At 41.9% G+C, this 21,050-nt stretch overlaps 1 protein-coding gene across 1 annotated transcript in view; it reads left to right on the top strand.

Moving 5' to 3' along the window:
- Positions 1 to 17,428, top strand: part of LOC127048953 (solute carrier family 22 member 2-like) — a 28,997-nt gene extending 11,569 nt beyond the window's left edge. The window contains exons 2-11 of the mRNA XM_050949104.1: positions 432 to 535; positions 1,797 to 1,951; positions 5,319 to 5,487; positions 6,589 to 6,703; positions 8,693 to 8,799; positions 11,135 to 11,349; positions 11,842 to 11,950; positions 13,821 to 13,933; positions 15,047 to 15,146; positions 17,067 to 17,428. Of these exons, the coding sequence (XP_050805061.1) occupies positions 432 to 535; positions 1,797 to 1,951; positions 5,319 to 5,487; positions 6,589 to 6,703; positions 8,693 to 8,799; positions 11,135 to 11,349; positions 11,842 to 11,950; positions 13,821 to 13,933; positions 15,047 to 15,146; positions 17,067 to 17,157 (1,278 nt within the window). The 3' untranslated portion in view covers positions 17,158 to 17,428. The remainder of the gene's footprint in view (positions 1 to 431; positions 536 to 1,796; positions 1,952 to 5,318; positions 5,488 to 6,588; positions 6,704 to 8,692; positions 8,800 to 11,134; positions 11,350 to 11,841; positions 11,951 to 13,820; positions 13,934 to 15,046; positions 15,147 to 17,066) is intronic.
- Positions 17,429 to 21,050: the final 3,622 nt, after the last annotated feature.

The following is a 21,050-nucleotide window of genomic DNA, read 5'->3' as shown; positions in this document are numbered from 1 at the left end:
AAGCCGCCAAAGGGACCAGAATTGCCTGCATGTCTATGTCCAAGGATGTTCAAGTACATAGTGATTAACTATGGTTATACAATGCCTAGCACAAGAGAGTCCTAATCTTGGTTGGGGATTTTGGGTGATATTCTAATACTGAGCAACAGGTGTGGTTCTCCCCCTTCCCCCATCCATATCTCTCTAGTCATACAAGATTAGATGCATGGGAAATACAGGCGATATCAGTAGAATTATCCAGGGGCCTGGTCTTGTATGCCTATGTCTCTAACCACTTCGGGGACTCTGGGATGCTTAAAATGCAGGATCAACCCTGGAATAGAATGTTGTTTTAATAAGGCTAAAGTGATTGTTGGTATCAACCAGTTTCTAGTTTTAAGGAGTGGATATATTCACTTAGTTTCCCGTCTAACTGTGATGTGCCTTTTCAGTTTAACCTGGTGTGTGAGGACTCCTGGAAGGTGGATCTCTTTCAGTCCTGCGTGAATGCTGGCTTTCTTTTGGGCTCGGTATACGTCGGCTACATAGCAGACAGGTATGTGTGGGATATTAAAACATAGCTGATATTCCTAATCAATGTTTAGCAGTTAAAAATAAACAAATGTAGTGGCAAATCCATCTGACTAACAGCATGCTCATGTGCTTTTCAATGAACGAACCACCCCTAAGTCTCGCAGTCTTAAAAAAACATATCAAAGACTCTGAGATTTCTATGGGTTTTTGTAGCTGCGGATCTTTCCTGATCCCTCAAGCTTCCTCCCTGCAGTGCTCATGTGCTCTTCAGTATATTTCACAGTGATAACGTGCAAAAAACCCAGACACAGTTTATAAACATATTGATTGTTAACAAAATCCAGGAAACTCTGAGCTGGAGTTGTCATTTTGTCTTTCTGTGGTATGAATTGCAATTTTGATATGAAAACATCCTGTTTCCTTTTGTTAAAGGTTTGCTTATCAAGAAATAATAGTCAGAGATTGCCAAATAGATACAATATCAATGCAAATACGAGACGTGAGTGATTTTCATAACCACAGCACTGTGTTCAGAACTAGGGTATGAAGTCATTGTAGACTCCCATTGAGATTAAGGATATACCACTGGCTCTGGGTACAGGAAGGGCACGTCGTGTTATAAACCATTAGAACCATTTTTCCAGTCACTGGAAAAAGATGTGCCCACATTCCTAACAATGTATTCCCCTCCACCTATGCCTCCGCTCCCCCTCCAAATTGCTTTGCATTGCAAGCTCTGCTGGCCTCATCATGTGAGTTCTCTACATGTGAAACTTCGATTCATGTCAATGGAAGATTTGAACATTCATGGTTTGCAGGATCGGGCCCTTTGTATGTAAATTAGTTACTCCTAATCCTCTCATTACATAGGCACTTCAAAAGAAACTGCAGAGTAATTATATTCATCTGCAGGTATCTTTCCTTCATATTTAATAACACAGACTCTAATTCCAAAAATAGACAGGAAGGGATACCTTTATCAGCTATACGTATTAATGTGGGCCTATTGCTCACCTATCATTTGGGATACTTGGTTTCAACCAAACTGCTCAAAAGCATTTATGGAATTACAAAGCAATGGAGAAGTTAACCCAAATGGTAGGTGAGGACTAGGCCCCCATTAACACCATATAAATGTATTTCTGTAATATTAATGTGGGTCGATTTCTTCCAATAGACAAATGATTGGATTTTCTAAATGCTCCATGGAGCTTTTAACAGTTTACTTTGGTGTGTGTCTGTCTGTATTTTGATCTTGTACTTGTAATTCTTTTCCCATTCAGGTTTGGCCGTAAACTTTGCCTTATAGTGACAATCCTTGTAAGTGCCACCTCTGGAGTTCTTGTGGCTTTCGCACCAAGCTACCTTTGGATGGTGATCTTTCGCTTCCTACAAGGACTGGTCAGCAAGGGCAGCTGGGCAGCAGGCTACATCCTGAGTAAGACTAGTGCTTTCCCTGGAGTAATATTGGTGATGGTAGATGAAGGGAAAACCTGGCAATTCATTGGACTAAATGTGAACTGGAAAGCAGCAAAGGGCCCTTTGCTCCTTTTTGAAAGTATATATGACTTGCTCAGAGATTTTTCCCCCTACTTATTAGCTTACATTAGAGAGATCCGTTTCTTTCTCTCCTCAGATCCTAACGTCTTTGGCAGATCAGAATAGTGATGTCAAATGAGGCTGTTACCTGAGATGCAGTTCCCAGTCCCCAGTAGCAAGAGAGGGAAGGGTGCAGCAGCTTGGTGTGACGTCCCTATTCAGGCTCCAGTGCTCTCTAAACAGAGTGAAAGGAGGGAGTGGTAAAGGAGGACTGTGAGGAAACAAATAACTTTGAGGAATCTTTATACATAAAGGAGCAGTAAATGGCAAACCCAGGCTTTACATCTTAAACAATAACTCAAGTACAGTAGATACCTACCAAGAAAAAGGCAGAAGTTGTTTTGGTGCTCTTTGATAGTGCATGCTCATTTGAATGGAAAATGTATCCGAGGATGGGAAGGCAATAAAGAGGTCACATGCAGAGCCAGATTAACCCATCGCTGGGTCCTAGGCAAACACACACTTCTGGGCCCCAACTTCTAACGTGAATCACAGCAAACAGTCGTAAGGTACACTCACCATGGCCAAGCTGTGGATCTGCTGGACCGGCTGCTTGTCCTGCTGCTGCTTGTGGCACTACTCACCAGTACGGGGATGGATGGGCCAAATATGAGCAGTGCTGCAACCCCATGCACCAGGTTGCAATGCCACCCACTCAAATGAGTGGGCAGGTCTACATTAGAAGAACTACATTGGCGCAGCTGCATCGGTGCAGCAGTAGTGCATCTAGGGAAGACACTATATTCCGACAGGAGAGCATTCTCCTGGCAGCATAATTACTCCACTTCTGTGAGAGGTGGAAGCTGTCAGTGGGAGAGTGTCTCCTGCCAACATAGCGCCAGTGAACACAGTGCTTAGGTCGATCTAATTTGCATTGCTCCGGGGGGGGGGGAGGGAGAATCTTTCACACACTCCTGAATGACGTAAGTTAGATTGACTTTAGAGGTAGTGTAGACTTGCCCAATGAATTTTTTTCCATTTGTGCAAAAATCTGCATTGGTTTAAAAAAAAAAAAATACCTCATCACCACCTCCTCCCCAAGTTTGGGTTCTGGGCATATGCCTCATTTGCCTATGTGTTAATCCAGCCCTGCTCAAATAGTGATGGTGTCACTCTGATTATATCACTCTACACTGATCCAGTATTAGTTTGTTTTTTTGTTTGCTTGTTTATATCAGTGGCCCCCAGCGCAGTGCCCATGGGCGCCATGGCACCTGCCGGGGAATTTGTGCGCCCACCTAGTGCCCAGCAGGGGAGAGAAGCTGCAGCCCCGCGCCTGCCAGGGACAGAGAACTCCGGGGCTGCAGACTGCGGGCGCCGGTGTTCTCTGTCCCTGGCAGGCACAGGGTTGCGGTTTCTCTCTGACTTCTCCGGGGCTGCAGGTGCCGGTGTTCTGTCCCCAGCAGGTGCCAGGCCATGGCTTCTCTACAGCGCAAAGCTGCGGCCCTGCCCCTGCTGGGGACAGCAAACTCCGGGGCTGCAGGTGCCAGTGTTCTCGGTCCGTGGCAGGCACGGGGCCGCGGCTTAAGCTGAGAGAAGCCACGGCTCCATGCCTGCTGGGGACAGAGAACTCCAGGGCTGCAGGCTTCATTCTATGTTAAAGTAAGAATAATAAATATATTTGGATCAGCAGTTCAACAATGTGTTACTTTTTTAAAAATAAATAAGATGAAAACTGTTTGATATTTATTTTGTAAAAACTCCTTAATTTTTCTTACAGGTAGATAAAAAAAGCAATTGCCGAATAATTTAATACCTTTTGCATGTAAAATTAGCCTTTTAGCTTATGGATTCATATATTATGTAATAGTAAATATGATGATTTTTGTATTATCTAATGTACAAATACAAAATAAGCCTTGAAAAATTGTTGGCGCCCACCACACTCTTCTGAAAACATGAATATGCTACTGGCCACAAAAAGGTTGGGGACCACTGGTTTTATATGGTCTGTTAAATATAGTTCGCTGTTGCCCAAGGTGCTAAAGGTGCCATTAGGGATCCCTTAGGTGTTGCAGAATTTAGGTTTTCTTTTTAAAATATCAACTTTTCTCCTTTCCAGTTGCAAGGAAAATCTTTCAAATGCTACATGGCTTAAGCATTCTGTCTTCCTGAATCTGTAAAGTGGACAGTTCTTAAACAATAGCTCTGAGTGGTGTGAACTGGCTCGTTCACATCAGTGGAGTGTTAACTCTGAGGGTGACAAACTGAAATGCCAACCTTTTAAACTATTATACTGCTAAACATTGTAGCAGAAACATCGAGCTAATGCAGTTCTCCAGAAGTTTGAGATGAAGAAAACTTGATGTATCAACCAGTCCTCTGTGTGTGTGTGTGTGTGTATTAAAAAAAAAATCATTCTAGTGATTTGAGTATTAAATCCATGAGTGGAACAGCTCCCCCCCCCACTTCACATAAGTAATACAATGAAGGATTATTACCTCCTTGCACAATATGATCCTTCAGTTATACATTATGGGAACTTTATTTAGGATAGTGTTGTACTGTACAGTAAAATATCCCATGTAAATTTTGGTGATCGTGTTTCACTTAAGCATGGAATGCTATAACAGAAAATAAGATTTAAGCACAGTACAGTCAGGAAGAACATAATTACTGACCTCAATGATCTAATAAAAATAAAATTTCTTAAGCAAATTAAGCTTGGTCTACAAATATCAAAGGATTTGTATTAAGACTTTATGCAAAAATCTAGAACAGGGTTTGGCAACGTTTTAGCAGTGGTGTGCTGAGTCTTCATTTATTCACTCTAATTTAGGTTTTTACATGCCAGTAATACTTTTAAATGTTTTTTAGAAGGTGTCTTTCTATAAGTCTGTAATATATAACTAAACTATTGTTGTATATAAAGTAAAAAAGACTTTTAAAAAGTGTTTAAGAAGCTTCATTTAAAATTAATTTAAAATGCAGAGCCCCTGACCGATGGCCAAGACCCGGGCAGTGTGAGTGCCACTGAAAATCAGCTTGCATGCCGCCTTCGGCACACGGGCCATAGGTTGCCTACCCCAATCTAGAATTTTTAAGCAATGTTCTTCAGGGAATTAGTGTTTGCCTCCAGACTCCCTGAAAAGAATCTATACCTCCTGAAATGCTTGAAACTCCTTGTTTCTGGAATAGGGTTTCTTGGTTCTTCCATCAGTTTTCCTTCTGGTTTTGAACCGTCACTTATATTATATACATTTCAGTCACAGAAATTGTTGGCCCAAGTCATAGGAAGACAGTGGGAATTCTCTATCAAGCGGCCTTTACAGTTGGACTACTTCTGTTCGATGGTATTGCTTATGCTATTCCTCACTGGAGATGGTTGCAGCTTACTGTTACTCTACCATGCTTCCTCTTCTTGCTCTATTACTGGTAAGCACTTTCATTTACCTCAACAGAAGATTTACAATGGTATTTCCCTCCAGCTAAGAGAGAGGATCAAGAGCTGTGGGAGAATGTCATATACTGATTGCGTGCACATTACTCTGGTTAATACAAACAGCAGATCTACACCAACAAAGAGTGGGAATAGTCTCCTTTAATGTTCAGTCCTTGGTTGTATTATAGCATGCACATCTTGTCTAATGTATTCTTAGGAATCAAACTTCTGTTATCTTATGCTGTTAGTGGATTATTTTAAAAAGAAAATTGGATGTAAAATAATTTGACAGAAGAAATTGAATTTTATGTATGCATCAACTGAACATTTGTTTAAAGGGAAATTTATTAAAAAATTTAAGGCCATAATTTGACTGACATCACCTTGAAATGGTGGTTAATTAGTGGTCATTGTCCAATGGCTAAGTATTTTTATTTAAAGTGGTTTGTTGCACAGAATTTTTAAAAAATTACACTATTTTGCAGCACAACCAAAAGTAATAGGTTCCTCTTTAGTAGATCATTTTGATGTATTGTTTAAAAGAATTAACTTGTGTCATTTCACTTTCACCCTTTTCTTTTTATGAGCACTTGGGTCGTGAAGAGTCGTCTGCCCAGAGTGGGGATTATGGGGAATAGAGTTTTGTTTTCTTCCTATATCTATTTGTGTGAGTTTTATTTGACATGAGTAGATAGAATGAGAGTTCCAGTGCTTTTAGAGTCTGTGTGTGTCTGTGTGTCTCTCTCTGTCTCTGTCTGTCTCTCTCCCATCTGATGATGGTATAGTTGGAAAATGGCTCCTCAAGAGGAGTCATCAGATGGGTAAATTGGTTGACCGAGTGATATGAGTGGCTCTTATAGCAAAGTTTTCATATTATTTATTGTTTTATCATGAGTGTGTTCATCTCCAGTAAAACTGAGCTCCTGTCAAGGCTGCTCCTCCAACTTCATCTTGCAGCACGGCAAACTGTTCTTTTCTTGAAAAGCTGAAAATAGTGTCACTGTTCAACAGAAGTACTGTCTCCATAGCTTGGGTTCATTGTGGATGCACCATTTTGTTTTCTGTTTGGCAGCATCTGTTTGCTTGAATTACAGGTGTCTGCCTGAGTCCCCAAGGTGGCTGATATCTCAGAAGCAAAATGACAAGGCCATGAAGATTGTGGACTATATTGCCAAAAAGAATGGGAAAAAGCTGCCTGCCCGTTTTCAGGTGTGCTTGAGGTTTTATGCTTGTAGGTGAACATTATAGAGGTTTTTTCTATGATGCTTTCCACCTAAGGCGTTCTACATGCTGGTAAATATCAAAGTTAACCTCTCAGTCCCAGCTGGATAACTATTATTCCTCATTGCACATATAAGGAAGCTGGTGCAAGGAGAGATTCAGACGCTTGCCCCATGTCATGCAGGAGGTTTGAAACAAGGCTAGGAATATACCCCAGGTGTCAGTGCTGTGCCAAGGCTTTTGTGTATTCCAGAGCTGAAACATTTTGCACTGCAATGCTGCTGATTCATGACCTGTCATCTGTCGCCTGTGTTCAGCTTCTTTGATTTGTTCTTCGGCGTCAATTTTTGCCTTAGAAGTCATGGTTCCTGTTTTCTTGTGTTGGGGTGCCCTCCGGTGTTTATCTTCTGAACTGCAGGTTCTGTTGCCTCCTGAAGTCTGCCTAGCAACAGTGCTTTTTTCCTTTTCTCTCTCTAGCTAATGTTCAATGAAAGGAAACCAGAAAAACCACTTTATTTGCATGCCTATAAGTGCTGGTACGACTCTCAATGGGAGTGCTATTGTGACAAAAGACTGTTAATAGTCCTTAACGACTTCTGCTTAACATGCAAGCCACAAACTGCCAGAGAGAGCAGAAAAAAAAATTTCTCTCTGGTTCCCTTTTAAAACCAAACTGTTTCTCTCTGCTAAAAAGCCCTTAGCAGAGAAAAGAAAAATATAATATTTCTACTGGCTTCTGGGTTCTGTCTATCTCCCACCAGCTGCCACTCATGTAATAACCTTAGTCCCAGATTTGGACCTTAGCGTCCAAAATATGGGGGTTAGCATGAAAACCTCCAAGCTTAGTTACCAGCTTGGACCTGGTACCTGCTGCCACCACCCAAAAAATTAGAGTGTTTTGGGGCACTCTGGTCCCTCTGAAAAACCTTCCCTGGGGACCCCAAGACCCAAGTCCCTTGAGTCTCACAACAAAGGGAAATAATCCTTTTTCCCTTCCCCCCTCCAGATGCTCCTGGAGAGATACACAGACACAAGCTCTGTGAAACTACACAGAGTGACTCCCCCTCTCTGCTTCCAGTCCTGGAAACAAAAAGTACTTTCCTATTCCCCCAGAGGGAATGCAAAGTCAGGCTAGCAATCCAACACACAAATCTCCCCTTGATTTCTTCCTCCCACCAATTCCCTGGTGAGTACAGACTCAATTTCCCTGAAGTAAAGAAAAACTCCAACAGGTCTTAAAAGAAAGCTTTATATAAAAAGAAAGAAAAATAAGTACAAATGTTCTCTCTGTATTAGATGATACAACACAGGGTCAATTGCTTAAAAGAATATTGAATAAACAGCCTTATTCAAAAAGAATACAAATCAAAGCACTCCAGCACTTATATTTATGCAAATACCAAAGAAAAGAAACCATATAACTTACTATCTGATCTCTTTGTCCTTACACTTGGAAACAGAAGACTAGAAAATAGAACTACTTCTCCAAAGCTCAGAGAAAGCAGGCAGGCAGACAAAAGAAAAAAGACAAAGACACAGACACTCAATTCCCTCCACCCAAAGTTGAAAAAATCCAGTTTCCTGATTGGTCCTCTGGTCAGGTGCTTCAGGTGAAAGAGACATTAACCCTTAGCTATCTGTTTATGACACCTGTTCAGCTAAGACTAAAGAAAAAGGAAATGTATTTAGAATCCTGGAGAAATTGCTTAGGAAACACCAAATCAAATAGTTAAGGAACAGCTAAAACTGTTGAAGTGAAGTTAAAGAATTCCCTCATTATCATTGTGATCCTTCTCCTCCCTATCCCATGGAAGAATCACAATGCAATGTGCATTTCCAAGGAAGCTTTTATGTATTGTATTAAGTAACATATCTAATATGATTTACACAAGCCCCTCCCTTCCTGTTTGCTTTAACATAATCAATTTCTATCACCCAGTTTAGCCCTTAATTAACAATGCACTGGTTCTTCTGTAGAATATTAACCATGAAGAGGAAGATGGGGAAAATCTGAGTCCTTCATTCATGGACCTTGTCAGGACACCTCAGATGCGGAAACACACGTTCATTTTGATGTATAACTGGTAAGTCTTAAAGACAACTTTAATTTTTTTTTACAAAGCATTAAAGTTCCAGTTTTGTCTTACCCCATTTTCTGCACTCAGAACTCAGTTTTTTCATGCTTCAGACTTTCTTTCTTCCTCCTTTGTCTTCCTGTACTTCTGGGGAAAATTTCTCGGTTACTCTCAGTCCTGTCAGGGGAGATCACTGGAACAGTACAAGCTAGCATTCTTAACTGTGGTTTTAGTTTAGCTCCATTGCCATGATGACCTCATGTGTCTGGTCACCAGTGGATGGATTATGGGGCCACAAGAGGACTTCTCTACACACAGAGATGTTACACTTGGTCCCCACTCCATCAGTTTAAGAGCACATTATGTATATATAGACAAGTGCTTCAGTCAACTGTAAAGACACAAAAACTGGTATCAATTACCCCCAAATTGGATAGGGGTAAGAACTAGGGTGGCCTAAATTGGTGCAGGCTCAATCAGGTGGGTAACGGTTGACTGCAATGCACTGGCTCGACTGGTTCAATGTCAGGTCTGATAGTTGCACCCTATGTCCCCAGTGTGACACCCCTCCCCCCATGGTATCTGCCATACCCAGAAATGTCTCTCTATCCCAGGCCTGACTTTAGCCCCCCAGCGGATGGGGAGCTATTGGGGAAAGTGTGGTGGAGGGAGTTGCTGTGAAGTGGGAGGTAACCAAGGAATACCATGAGGGAGGGGTCCCTCATCTGAGGACTGAGGTTCACTGGCTGAAGGAACCATCTCACCTGAATCAATGTAAAGTAGCCGTGGTGTGGACACATTCAGTTTTTTTTTTTTTTATAATAAAGATATACTTATCTCCTAGAACTGAAAGGGACTCCGAAGGGTCATCGAGTCCAGCCCCCTGCCTTCACTAGCAGAACCAAGTACTGATTTTGCCCGAGATCCCTAAGTGCAGGGGCGGCTCCAGGCATCAGCATGCCAAGCGTGTGCCTGTGGCAGCAAGCCACAGGGGAACACTCTGCCCGTCGCTGCAAAGGCAGCAGGCAGATTGCCTTCAGTGGCATGCCTGCAGAGGATCCGCTGGTCCCGTGGCTTCAGCAGACCTCCAGCAGGCATGCCACCAAATTCGCGGGACCGGGGACCTCCCGCAGGCAAGCTGCTGAAGGCAGCCTGCCTGCCGTGCTTGGGGCGGCAAAATACCTAGAGCTTCCCCTGCCTAAGTGGCCCTCTCAAGGATTGAACTCCCAACCTTGGCTTAAGCAGGCCAATGCTCAAACCACTGAGCTGTCCCTGGTGGCGGAACTATTGATGTAAAGCCAAAGTGGTATAGACAAAGCCAAAGTTACTCCATTGGCTTTGTCTGCAGCCCTTAGTCACCAATCAGCTTCTAGGAATCTCTGTAGATCTGCCGGTGCTGACCCCCAAGCACAGACAAATCCATGTTGCCATGACAGAATTTCCTAGTCTTAGAGCTTGTTTATGTGGTGTGCTACTGTGCAGCAAGCCAGAGTGTGACAGTACAGTGCACCAGCTCTCCATGCAGTAACTCGCCACATGGACACTGCTGCAGTGCAGTGAAAGACTTGCACTAAGCCACGCTCCTGGCCTTTCAGCGCACTGTAGTAGTTCCCCGTGGGATGTTACTGCATGGTAAGCTGAAGTGTTGTAGATTCACACCCTGGGTCTCCACACAGTAACTTGCCATGCGGACAAGCTCTTAACATCTTCCTTATGTGAAACAGTTGTTGGTAAATTTATCTTTTGAGGCAAGATGAGAATGGTAATACAAGCATTTGACCAAGAGAATTTGCCTACCTTCTGAACTCACTCCCCAGATGCATGGTCAATTTGTTCTCAACTGAACTCTTTTCAACCATGCAAGCTGTTAAGAGGAGTTATTTAGAAAACTAATTGCTCATCCAACTGCCCATCTGAGTCTCCATTATGTCTGATGGTGAGGATGCAGAGGGCGGAATGGGCTTTTGCCAAAGGACTATTCCTTCAGTGATCATAAGCCCATAATTGTAACTCAGAGCTAGAAGTATGAGTAGGCCGAAAGCTTTTTTAGCCTTAGTGTATGATACCATTAATATTGCCTACCCGATTTATATTCAACACTTAGTTCCTGAACTACCACATTATTTTATGGGCTGTACACTCTACCTCTAGTTTCTGCTTGCCAGCATTAATTGCTACTGTTCTTCTCTCAGGCTTTCATCTACACTGAGTAAATTAGAGCTGAAGTTGATTTCATTGACCTAATTGTGGTTCAGAAGGTTTGTTTATATGCGTTCCAAGAGGAAATAGGGCTCTGTTCTTTGACCAAATTTCTTAAGAAGAATGGGCTCTGTTCTCTGCCTAGGTTGGCCAGCTCTCTTCTGTACCAGGGGCTCATCATGCACATGGCAATGGCTGGTGGGAACATGTATCTGGATTTCTTCTATTCTGCCCTTGTTGAATTTCCAGCTGCCTTCATTATCCTTCTCACAATCAATCGCATTGGCCGTCGCTATCCCTGGGCTGTGGCAACTCTGGTGGCAGGGGCTGCCTGTCTCATTATGGCTTTAATCCCTGAGGGTGAGTTGTCAGAAGTTTCAGTAGTTTTCTTCTCAGTGTTACCTCCTGGGGACCTCCATTAATCTCTCGCTATAGTCTAGGTTTGAACGTTTGCAAAAGCACATCTGTGATTGCAGCCTGTGACCCTGACAGGTGCTGGAGATTTTCCTTGAACTCCCGGCTCCCGCTCTCAGAAGTGAGATGGAGTAAATGAAAGTCTACATTTTTGCAGACATCAGAATTAATAGGAAATACCTTGGGGAAATAGGGTACTGAACGTAACTTTGCGAATCACATTTAACAATAACCCACATGTTGCTGATTTGTTTTAATCTGCTGTTTTGTACAATTAAATAGCAGTTCCTTCGAACTAATACGATTCAAGTACTACAGGATTATTGGATTCTACTAAAAATAACATTGTTTCATTAGATAACCCCAGCCCACCCAATCACCATTGGCCCCAAAAACCTCCAGAAAACATTGTAAGTGAAATAACCGTTTCCTCTGCAGATATCCACTGGCTAAAAGTGACTGTAGGTTGCATTGGGAGAATGGGAATTACAATGTCTTTCGAAATGGTTTGCTTTGTAAACACTGAACTGTATCCAACATTTTTGAGGTGAGTGCGTTGTCTGGGGCTAGCACGAAGTGAAAGGCAGCTGTTGAAACTGATAGATATGTTGCATTTTATATTGACTTAATGATTAGTACAGAAATGCTCCAGAATTATAGACCTATTGATATCAAAAGAACATTATGCAAATAGATTACTTAGAAAATTGAATAAAAGACAAGTTAATACAGGAACAGACCATTCCTTTACAACTTCTCCTTTTACAAATGAAATGTGCAGAGCTGGATTAAAGCAAGATTCTTGTCCTTCAAATCCAGAGGTCGAAAGGGGCTAGAGACAATAATGAATCAGTGAGAAATGGAGAGTCTGTCGGGTGTCTGGGAGAGCAGGAAGATAGGAATAGCATAAGTGTGTTTGAGGAGGGGAGCAGTATTGAGGAGGACTGGGAAGAATCTGGGCTGGTTGAAATTTTGGAAGCCACAATGTGCTGGTGGATTGGGGCACCTTTTGGTATTAAAGGCAAGTGATGAATTCTCCGTCCCTTGAAGTCTTCAAATCAAGACTGGATGCATTTCTGGAGAAATTCTTTAGCCAAACACAAGTTACTGGGCTCAACACAGCGGTAACTGGATGAAATGTAAGAGTTAGTGATATACAAAGTAGATGATCTAATGGTCTTGTCTTAAAATCTATGAAACTATTAATCTACGCCTAAACGCTGGCTTTGTCTAGCAGTTTTATAAGAGGATTTTAGGTGCATGCATTCATCACTTAAAAAATAAAATAAGACCCTGAAAGAATCTAAATTTAGCCCATATTATCTAGAAACTGCTAGATTCCCATACTCTCATTTGAAACCTGTATGAAGATCATTCTGCCTATAAGCTCTACTTAGGAAGCTACTGAAGGCTTGTTTGTTTGTTTTGTTTTTTTATGGGCATATACATTAGGCGGACCTTTGAACATTTCCCTGCATGGACAGTTATTTAAAATAATGAAGCTAATATTTTCAAAGTTCTGTTGTATCTGATGGGAGGTTCTAATTGGACACTCTGAGCCTGATTCTCTGCTACATTGAGGTTTATTACAGTAGTGCTTAAGGGCCAGTCAAGAGTAGAGCCCCAGTGTGCTAGGCACTCTACAAACATGGAGTAGTAGATGGTCCCTGTCCTGAAAAGTTTATGATCTAAACAGAGAGGATAGAAACAGTGGGTGAGAGGGGTAATTTCATGATATTTTTATGTTGAGGGGGGGTCAGCTAAATGGGAAGGGAAGTGGGGGAGGGAGGGCAGCACAGATGAGAGGAAAGTAAGGAGGGGCAGGTGCTGAGTGAAACTGAGACAGACAGTGAGGGATGGGGAGGGTTGGTGTAGACAGCCAATCAGCACAAGGCAGAGAGCCCACATGAAACTGTAGAAAGTTCTCTGAATCTCAGGGAATCACTTACTCACACTTATGCAAAATAGGAGTAAACCTTCCCTTGGCTCTTGGTAGGGTTATAGTCTCATGCTACACAGGTGTGAATGACTTCATGAGAAGCAAGGCAGGAGAGACTCAGGACTTGTGATTCTATTCTGGTATTTTATTATGGTTAGACTGCTGAGACAGCAGCCTATTGTGCTGACCAATAGTCTCATTGTTTCCTTGTACTCCCCCCATCTGTTGTCTCGTGTCTCATGCTTAGAATGTAAACTCTTTCGGGCAGGGATGTTTGTTCTGTTTATACAGTGTCTAGTGCAATGGAGTCCAGGTTCATGCCTGGGCTTTGAGGCACTGCAGTAATGCAAATAGTTAATCATCACAATTTTATGGCAGGATGTATTCTGTACCAGCTCAGTGTTTTGATCAACTCTGCTCCAGCTACAGAACTTTCTCAGACCAATATAATGCTATAATTGTTTTGCTGTTAAATCAGGAACCTTGGTGTAATGGTCTGCTCTTCCTTGTGTGATGTTGGTGGGATACTAGCCCCGTTCATTGTCTACAGGCTGGCAGAGATCTGGCATGAGCTGCCACTTATAGTTTTTGGTAAGTATTTTCTTACCTTCTTGTGGAGTGTTCCTCAGGTGTATTAACCATGCGTCACTTGTCATGACAAACAAATCTGAGAGAAAATATTTTTCCCTTAACAAAATCTTCAACTCACAATAAACCAATAGTTCACTTCTGAGTTGTGTACGTAGTCAGTCTGCTTCCATATTATATTTATGGTTTCTTATGTGCTTTTTTAAAAAAAGCTGCAAACTAGCAAATGTTGCTTTGACAAATTTAAGAGAATTGTGAAATTTACCAAAATTCAGATCACATTTCAGTTTGTTGACAATATTCATGTGAGTAATTTTCTTTCTTATGTGGTTTGGTCTCTGTCTTGAGACAAGATATTGTAACTTCAGACAGTGCCGGTCAGGTATATTTTGTGGATTATTAAGGATGTTGCAGAGTTCAGTCTTGTCAATTATTCTCTTTTTTGGCCAGACAACCATGTAATCATCTTTTAAAAAGGCTATAGACTAGTAAGCAGCCTTCTTCAAAACAGGCTGAAGCTTCCTGGAGATTAGTCAATCTAAACTTTAGGCCAGATACTGCAAAATTCCAGTCTTTGGGCTAGTGCATTATTGCTAGAAGACTATCTTTGAAGGCAATACATTATTAAAAATAAAGAGCATATTTATATTATTTACAGGGGACTTCATAATACATACATTTTAGACTGGGGCTTATGAAGTTGGTAACCAGGAACTTAATGAGTGAAAGAGGAACTGTAATTTTGAATATCTTGTTCTCATGGTGACAATAAATCCAGTACATTTCATCTCATACAGATATACCGACTGCCATTTGTCAAATATGCCTTTCCAACCTGATAGATACCATTATAGTCTGTAGCTTATAATTAAATGTTACTACCTATAATTATCTCAGCAACGCTGCAATGAGACCCCTGAAAAGCTGTGAACCTACCTTGTGTGCAAAAATTCTGTATCTATTCTATAGACCAAATTTTGGCCCTTTGTCTCTTCTACAAACTTTGTTGTTTTAATTAAATTCAGCAATTATTATTGCAGCCAGATGGCATCAAATATCTCACATGATGATGTGTGTTGGGTTCTAACTTGGTCTTCTCCTGTGTTTAATTTGCAGCTGTGGTTGGTTTCATTGCTGGTGGTTTGGTGTTGCTGCTGCCTGAAACCAAAGGGAAAACGTTGCCTGAGACTATTGAAGATGTAGAAAACTTGCATAGGTGAGTCAGGCGGCACATTCAGATTGTTCAAGCTGTTCATCTTTTGAAAAAGAAAAGACTAAAAGAAAAAGTTACAGTGTAAATGTACATCCAGTGGCTGTCACTGAAATTATCATGGCATTGGTGGTGTAGTTACTGCAGTATACTTCTGAGTTCTAGGTATACGAATGCTGTGTAGATGGTGGCAAAGCTCATTTTGCATTCAGAAAGTAACTGTAGTGTATAATGGTGACCACTGTATTCCTGGTGTTTAATGGCCTTATGAAAAATGTTCAATTTTGACATCTCCAGCAGGTGCATCCATCCTGTCCCTCCTCCCAACACACCACAAAATCATGTGAACATTTTTTTTTTTTGCACTTTTATTCCAATGGTGATTCTTCCTAGGACTGGGAAGAAAAACAGGTAGATGGACATCGTGTTCTTAAAACAAAACAAAACACCATGCTGCTTCTAGTAATTCCTTATTAAAGCTTATAACAAATAGTTCTACCCATATTTAATGTTTATAAATACTGTAAATATTAAAATAGTGTGATCTATTTACATATGACTGATGGCAAGATTGTGACCTGGAATTTGCATTATGTACCGTCTCACTCCCTTGCAATGGCTACGCTGATCATGGGTAGCAGCACAGGAAGGAGAGCAATCTCCATGGGGCTGTTGCATCCCAACCTGGTGCAAGGGGACAGGATGGAGTAGGGAGTAGGATCCAGGGCTCTAGCCCTCAAATTTGCTGATGGGTGTAGTTCTACTGGCATGCCAGGGGAAGGATTTTGTGCCAGGTATGGGTCTGGCACAAAGTATAGTTGGGGAAGGGGGTAGGCAGGTTGTAACACTGATCATCTTACTCAAAACCTTTTCCCACCTGGAGCTATTTTGGGGTTGGCTGACTATCTGCTCCATCTCCAGAGCACAGAGTGTTAATTTAGGAACCTTTGACTTCGGTTTGTTGCACTGGGAAAACGCTACTTGCCAGGAATCTGAGAACAGCAAACATGGGCCATTGGTTGGACTTTGGATAGTAACATCAGTGTCTCAAACTCATTGCATGACTTGACTGAGCAAATGCTGTTTGGGCGGGTCGGGGGAGGCTTTTTTCCCACCCTATAGAATAGAAAAAGATGAGTCCTTGTTATCAGCCACTGAGTGCAGTGATGTCAGGCAGCAATGTTTGTTGAGAGGGATAGCAAATGTCAAGAGGAATAGACAGCTCATTTTCACAACATCAGAAGTCAGTGACCAGAAGTGCATATGAGGTTAGATGACCATTGAACCCATGGTGACATCTTAAGAATCAAATTAAATTTACTATACAAGGCACCTATATGAAGTAACAAACAGTATGTGGTAAAACTAATATCTGCAGTTTAGCCTGTAAGCTATGCAATGTGCTATGTTATTGCTGAATGTGTCTCTTCATCTAGGCAAAGTACCTTAGCAAATTACCTAAGTACATGAGTGGTCCCATTGCAATCGACGGGGCTACACACAGGCTAAAAGTTTGGCTTATGCTTGTGTACCTTAGATAAAGCATTAAGTCAACAGTTGGTAGTATGTGCTTGATCATCCAACGAGAACAAAAAAACTGCAGGATATTCATCTCAAGTGAATTACAAACAGTGATGTTGAAGTTGAAAATTTTACCCAACAGCAAATATGCTAGTTCAAGTGTCTAAGTGATTTAGGAGCATAAGACCATTTTCAAAAGTGACTTAAGCACTTGAGCCAAATTCCAATTAGTCTCTTACTCCAAACTGCCTAAATCACTTTCTGAAAATGAGACTAAAACACTTCTGAAAATGTTGCCATTTTATTTAGCTGATCACTCGTGTTCTATGTTCCTGGGTGTTGCATGCTCTTTTCTCACTTCACCATTGTCCTGATTCCGTTTTTGCTTTTGCTTCATCTTTGCAGGCAAGAAAATCCTAGGGAGAAAATTATCTACCTCCACGTGCAAACGCAGGAAATTGCACACTCCAAATGTGATCTGTCTTTGGCACAATAATACAAAGGGTTTTTAAATAACACGCACCGTAGAACCTTAATTCCTTTCATGCACCTCTGATCCCTGGTTCCACATACTTAATTTTTTTTCTACTTCATTGTCCAAAAGGCACAGCAAGCTACCAAGTACCTTCTTCCCTCTTACCATTTTATAATGTATTTACATTTTAGGACAGTAGTTTTGAAACTTTTGGTTGCCAGTCAGGTAGACAACACACGTATCTATTCAGATACTTGCACTGCCATCATCTCTGTAGTATCTGAGTACTTATTAATACAGAGATTACTTTACTTTAGGGTATGTCTACACTGCAATGAAACCCCAGGGTTAGTAGAACTTGAGTCAGCTGACCCATGTTAGAGAACTCTGGACTTGAAAGTCTACACTGGTTGATTAGTAATCCTACATTAAGATTTTTCTGGGGTTGAACCTGGGCCCTGGCATCCACACTGCAGCACACTGACCCAAGTCAAACCAACCATATCCCAAAGTCCCTACTGCCCTCCTGAAATGTGGCCACTCTATCCCTTTGACTGTGGTGCACTGTGGGCAAACTTTATTGACCACTCTGTATGCTACAGAAAGTTTGAACAGCTCACCAACGCAACCGGCCGAGCAGTCATTTTGATCTTTGTGCTCCCAGCTACTGGAGCCAGCAAGATGGAGGAGGTGCCTTTTGACAAGCTTCTCCTTTTGCCTTCGCTCCTGTGTCAGGAAAGGGGCAGAGCTTTCATGAGGTGCTGGTGGATATTTCAGTGGTGTTTTCTGACCCACCAAAGGTACCTGATGGATTTCGTGGTGGAGCAGGAGGCGGCAGAGGAAGAAGAGTACCCTGTCTTGGCAGACCTGCAGTGGCAAATGCTCCTTAGTATAACCAGCATATTTGTTGATGCTCCCTATGTACACTGGTGCTTCTGGCATAGCCTGGTGGGATCACATCGTTATGCAGACCTGGAATGGCCAGCAGTGGATCTGGCTTGCTCCTACCCTCCAGTGTAGATGACGGCACCCTTGCTGGTCCAGAAACAGGTTGTTATAACCATCTGGAAGCTGGCTTCCCCAGACTGCTACAGATCTGTTGCCAACCAGTTTGGTGTTGGAAAGATGACTGTGAGTAAAGTGCCTCAGGAACCACCATCACCAGTCAGGTGTGTGGTTTGCCCCAAGGTGGCGGAAACTAAATATAATCCTGAGGTAATTGCTGGCTTTGAGAGAATGGAGGTTCCTAACTGCACTGAGGCCATTGACTAACCGTTATCTAAGACTCCCACCCCCAATCCCAGTCCAGTTTACATTTCTGGTCTCAACTCTCAGTACATCCCTTGGAAGCCCCATTCATTTCCTTTTCCCATTCTAGTCTCCCTGTTGGTTACTCCTTACTGAGTGTCCTGCTCATTCCATCTGCACAGCAACCACCTTCTCCATAAGACTGATAGTCGCTAGAAGTGAATGGTTCAGACACCTCTCCAGAGTGCCCCATCAGTGTCTGTCTTAGATTCCAAGCACTTTGGGGCAGGGGTGGTTTTCATTCTGAGTCTTGTAGTGAGCCAAGCACACTGCTGGCACTAAACAGTTAATAACAACAAGCCAGGTGAGAAGAGGTTGCAGTTGAGCCTGAAGATTCCTGCTAAACTCCTTCTGGGTCTGGTGGAATTTGTAGTGTAACCTCGTCCCAGAGGAGTTGGCAATTGATGAAGTACAATGAGCTTGTTCTTGGTTTAGATTTGACTGGACTGCAATTAATTTTGAGATATGTTATGAGTCCATCTAGGAGAAACCATGCCACCAACCTAACAAACCTGGTAACCTAGAAGTTTTCTAGTTTATTAATTTATCTAATGAGCACACGTAGAAAAGCTATGTGTGGCAAATAAAATGAAAAAGACATGCAATGAGAACAGTTGAGTCTGAGAGGAATAAATCAGAGTGTGAAGACCAAATGTAAAAATTCCTTCCGGGATTTGAATGTCTATAAATACAGCTGTATTGTAATAAAAACTGCATAGTACAGGTTCAGCATATATAACTTCTTGGGGGTCACCTAGCAGTTCTAAGAATATTTACTTCCAGTCACAATTTCATGAGTGTGAAGGCAAAAGCATTTTCTGTAGTTCTGTGCTTGCACCCACTCAAATAATATATCTCCCCTTGGAATGTGGAAAGTCAATATCTATAATTGTATGCAATACAAAACCTGTCCCAGTTACAAGTGACTTTATCTGCAGCATTGCTTTCCTGGTATCCAGCAAGCCTTTCCAGTCCAGGCTGGATTGTGACAAAATGACAGTTCTCACTAAGAATTCAGAGGTTTTCTTTTGTGGCGTTTTGGAATGTGACTTAAACCATCTGAATTTCCCCTTTAAGTGAACAATGAATTCAACACCTTCTTTTTTAGTTATACTTGGAACTAGGATCCTGTTGCAGATATGCTGATTGCATTGGTACTTTGAGCAGAACTGGGCCATCAGTGTGCAGAACAATGAAGTGTGTATGTCAGGATATATAGTGTAGTCGTAGCCATGTTGGTCCCATGATATTAAAGACACAAGGTGATTGAGGTAATATCTTTGATTGGACCAGCTTCTGTGGTGAGAGAGACAAGCTTTCGAACCACACAAAGTTCTGAGAGACCCAAAGAAGAGCTCTGTGTAAGCTTGAAAGCTTGTCTCTCTCACCAACGGAAGTTGGTCCAATCAAAGATATTACCTCACCCACCTTATCTTTCCATGTCATGGTATCACAACCAATCCATTGGCTAAAGTCAACAGGAAGACATCTTGTAATTACTGGTGTCTTCACGTTATCAGCAGTTAATGGAAATGAAAAGAGACTTTTCATAACCCCCTATCTAGTTAAAACCACTACGTAAGGACTACTACATAAGGACCTTTATCTCCTTCTCAGACACTACATAAGGATAGCAGGGAGAGGGAGATAAAAGTCCTCATGTTTCCGGGCATAAACAGCCTCTAATAAATGGGAGTTAGGAAGAAACTGCTTCTGTAGGCCAGTTATTCCATAACTGCTACTGCAAGGTTCCTTCCACTTCCCTTTGCAACATCTGGTGCCAGCCAATGTCAGAGAGAGGCTACTGGACAAGATGGATCACCACCTGATCCAGTCTGGCAATTCCTGTCTATATAAGTAGTTTAAAACCTGGAGTGACTATTTCATGCCCCTTAGTTCATATACATTACAAAGTGGTGTTTTTCAGCTAGGAAAAGGAATTTTAATGACCCTTTATGGATGAGAGATTCCATTTGTAGAGGGGGAGTTTAACAGTGTTTAATAACTGCTCTTCTAATTGCACTTGGTCAGACTGTTTTGCTACATATAAGAGTTTAATAATCCTTTTAAAGCCCCTCGCCTCCAACATGTTTATAATATTTTGAAAGGAGTATGTTGAAATGGCTGGAGATAGACCTGGAATGTGAGAAGGAACGGGGGTAATCAAAAGCCCTAAACTGCAGAAGAAAGTAATGTGGAGTAGGATAATATTGGAGTGAACAGTGAATGTGGGCAGACCTGGAGGAAAGTGGAGATGGCAGAAGGTCAGAGGCATGGAGATGGGCAAAGAAGAGAGCAGAATAAATGTGTGCTGCCTCATTCAGCTCTTCCTACCTCCAGTTACAAGCCCATTTTTTTTGTTGTTGTTCAGCTAAACTAACTGAAAACTAGATACACTCAGGAAGCATTTGAATCTATACTGGTAAATTTCTTCATGCTGCATATTGTGAGTTGAAGCAGCCCTTCAGCTGTACTAGGAAGGCAATAGCTAAAATCCAGGTATTCCCCTCTGCCCCCAATATCCGAATCCTGCACTTTTATCATTGCCAGTCCCAGGATTTGGGAAAACTGGGTGCAAGAACAAGGAGGAGGATGTTCGAATCTCT

Source organism: Gopherus flavomarginatus, chromosome 4 (genome assembly GCF_025201925.1).
Source record: "Gopherus flavomarginatus isolate rGopFla2 chromosome 4, rGopFla2.mat.asm, whole genome shotgun sequence".
In the NCBI taxonomy this organism is placed as follows: Eukaryota; Metazoa; Chordata; order Testudines; family Testudinidae; genus Gopherus; species Gopherus flavomarginatus.
This window is presented reverse-complemented; position numbering and strand designations above follow the sequence as displayed.